General features: G+C 36.3%; 1 protein-coding gene and 2 long non-coding RNA genes across 3 annotated transcripts; 2 read left to right on the plus strand and 1 right to left on the minus strand.

The window, feature by feature from the left end:
* Positions 1-18: 18 nt before the first annotated feature.
* On the plus strand, positions 19-1,042 carry LOC109589749 (transcriptional adapter 2-alpha-like). The gene is made up of 4 exons (XM_020005775.1): positions 19-118; positions 164-189; positions 253-391; positions 663-1,042. The coding sequence occupies exons 1-4, from the start codon at positions 80-82 to the stop codon at positions 852-854; spliced, it is 396 nt and encodes a 131-aa protein (XP_019861334.1). The 5' UTR covers positions 19-79; the 3' UTR covers positions 855-1,042.
* A 556-nt stretch (positions 1,043-1,598) lies between these two features.
* On the plus strand, positions 1,599-2,131 carry LOC109589751 (uncharacterized). The gene is made up of 2 exons (XR_002188909.1): positions 1,599-1,743; positions 1,877-2,131. It is a non-coding gene; the product is annotated as an uncharacterized LOC109589751 (long non-coding RNA).
* On the minus strand, positions 2,024-2,581 carry LOC109589750 (uncharacterized). The gene is made up of 2 exons (XR_002188908.1): positions 2,405-2,581; positions 2,024-2,216 (listed from the first exon to the last, which is right to left on the minus strand). It is a non-coding gene; the product is annotated as an uncharacterized LOC109589750 (long non-coding RNA).
* Between the last annotated feature and the right edge of the window lie 258 nt (positions 2,582-2,839).

Genomic DNA, 2,839 nt, shown 5'->3' on the forward strand with positions numbered 1-2,839 from the left:
AGTTTATCTTGTTATACTGGTCACAGGTGGTGAACTGTATGAAAGGTTAAGAGAAAAGAGAGAGAAAACAAGAGAAAGAATGAAGGCATCACTTGATTTAATAACAAAGAATAACAAGGTAAGCTTGGACTACATGTGGCAATATAACTTCATCAAAATTTAGTCGATTGCTTTAACAGAACAGCAGAAGTGAGTTTTAATGATACATTATAATGGACATTGTCTTTGTGTTTAACATTTTCTCCTTTGCAGTGCTACTATATCATGTACTAATACTGAACTACAAGGACAGCAAGCAATGTGTAGTACTGGTAAAACAAAATACTCATTAACTCCATTAAACATTACATACTCACCCGGTGTGGAGCAACTGGATCATGAAGAGAAACAAGTGAGGATATTTGTGTGTCATTAAATACCATTAAATTAAATTAAATTAAATTAAATACTAATTTACATACATTACTCAGTGTATCCAGGCTAACTACATTAAGTGAGACTATACCTTTTGTGTACGTTGTTTGTGTAAACTTGGAGTAATAACAATTTCTAGTTGGAGTAATGTTGCATCTTCTAGCCGACACATAATGCATATCATTCACCTTCTTTGAATTCCTTTTAAAGCATGCACTGATACCTCTTCCCTTTATATTTTTATACAGATATGTTCAGTCCATCGTATATTACCTGATGTATATTTACACTGTAAAGGAGTAATGATTGCTGAGAGTAGGAAATGTGGAGGGAAGCTACGTCTGATGGATGCTAGGAAGTTGTGTCGTATTGATGTAAATAAAACTAGAAAGATATATAATCATCTTGTGTCTAAAGAACTTGTACAACCACCATCTTAACTTATTATTAATGCATGCTGGTATGTCTTCTATATACAAAATATTCATTCCTGCTGAATATTTTATAGTGATGTCATACACAGGTGAAAATGGTCCAGCTTGGTTACATTTTTTGCTGTAATAGTTAATTTGTATCAAATTGATAACCATCAAAACATTTACTCCTTTGATGGAATCATGGAATTCAACCAAATATGATTAACTGTTTATCCCGGATATGTCGGGCACGCGGCGTTGACATTGAGGGTGGAGTCTGGTCTCCACTATCTTTACATAGATAATAGAGTAAATGAATGAGCATCCGTGGTGCCTATCAGCATGTAACATTATTCATTCAATCAATGACTGATATTGAGAGCCCCATGATTCATTCCCACGTGCGCAGGGCTAACACATTTCGTCATCTTTGTCACCATAAACGGGAGCGGAAGTCTTTTTTTTCTGCTGAGCGAGTGACCATCTGTGACCTCTCACTTCCAAGATCCAAATGACAAAAAGGGTGGAGTCTGGTATACCATATAAGATCATAGATATTAGATTTCATAGATTTCATAGATCATAGATTTCATTTACTCTAATATCTATGATAAGATCTTTATATAAGCATGAGCATCGGTGGTGCCTATCAGCATGCTATCAGTTAGAAATGATATTTTTACTGCTGCTTATAATGCTGCTAAGAAGAATAAGAGCTTTAATTGAGCAAGTGGCGGCTCCCCCTCGAGCTCCAGTGCAAGAAACCGTTAGAGGAGCAGCAACCTCGCCTGCCATTATTGTTGCTGGTGATATTCTCTGGTACAAGAGCACGGAACCATCACCAGATGCTCACTGCAGGTTCTTAGTGCAATCTGAGCAAGAGACAAGCTACTGTCACAGAAAATGTGAAATGGTTAGTGCAAGTCAACAGTTGTAATGTCATAATATCTACGGTCATGTACACGTCTTTGAAGCCTGAATGCATGGGGAAACAGCACTTAGCCTAAACTCTTATTTTATGGCAGTCTATTTTCACGTATATATAGGTTGGATCTCAGCACAGCAAAGTACCCAAAAACTGTGTTGTCTAGCTGTTTGATCACTGGAAAGAGCCATCAACTCTTACATTACTTCACTGCACAATTAATACATGCATGCACATGCAATAAACAATGTGACAATTTATCACTCAATACAAGTGAATTCCATTTCTTTAATTTGTGCTTTAATTGTTGTTGTAATTTGTTGTATTATGTATTGTGTCTATTTTTGTTTCCAATAATGCTGATCATTTCTCCAAAGAGACTCCAGCTCAGTATCATCTTGCTAGAAATGAGGAAATTATCCCTTCAAATGAACCATCAAATTCACTAAGAACAGAACCATCTAAAGAAAGAAATGATATAAATATCAGTGAGGCAAAAGTGGCAGAAGAGAATTGTGCCAGGACAATATTCACGGCATAGCCTATGCAAATAAGCCAAACCCATTGGTCAGGCAGGTTAATTAATAATAGACCTTATTCTTACAAGGTAAGACTGAGGACATCCCTCATCCACCCATCCCCTGCTTACCAGTATCAATTGAAGTGTGTGGCTGTACAAATAACCTTCTAGGCATCTTCCTAGCCATTACAATATCTCTTAACATCAAATGATCATCAGTAACAGTTGAATATTTATTATACAATAACTGTCCTGAGCTAACGTCTGCTGTAGACTTGTAGATCTAGAAAAAGGAACATCTTTATCATAATAGCAATTGGCGTTGAGTGATAAAAATGGCCCAACGATTTAATGAACATGTACATAGGAAATAAAGGGACATTTTATTTATGCGTAAATAGAAACCATACGCACAACTAGCTTATACTCTCTTATAGCTTATGCTCTGTAAGTATGTACATGTAACACTCAACTCCAATTCTCTCACATTCCAAAATACATCCTCCAGGCTACTGACAGACTCATGTGCATATTATACACTAGCTGATCTCAATGTGACCATTC

This window comes from Amphimedon queenslandica, unplaced genomic scaffold (genome assembly GCF_000090795.2).
Source record: "Amphimedon queenslandica unplaced genomic scaffold, v1.1 AMPQUscaffold_10940, whole genome shotgun sequence".
Lineage (NCBI taxonomy): Eukaryota > Metazoa > Porifera > Demospongiae > Haplosclerida > Niphatidae > Amphimedon > Amphimedon queenslandica.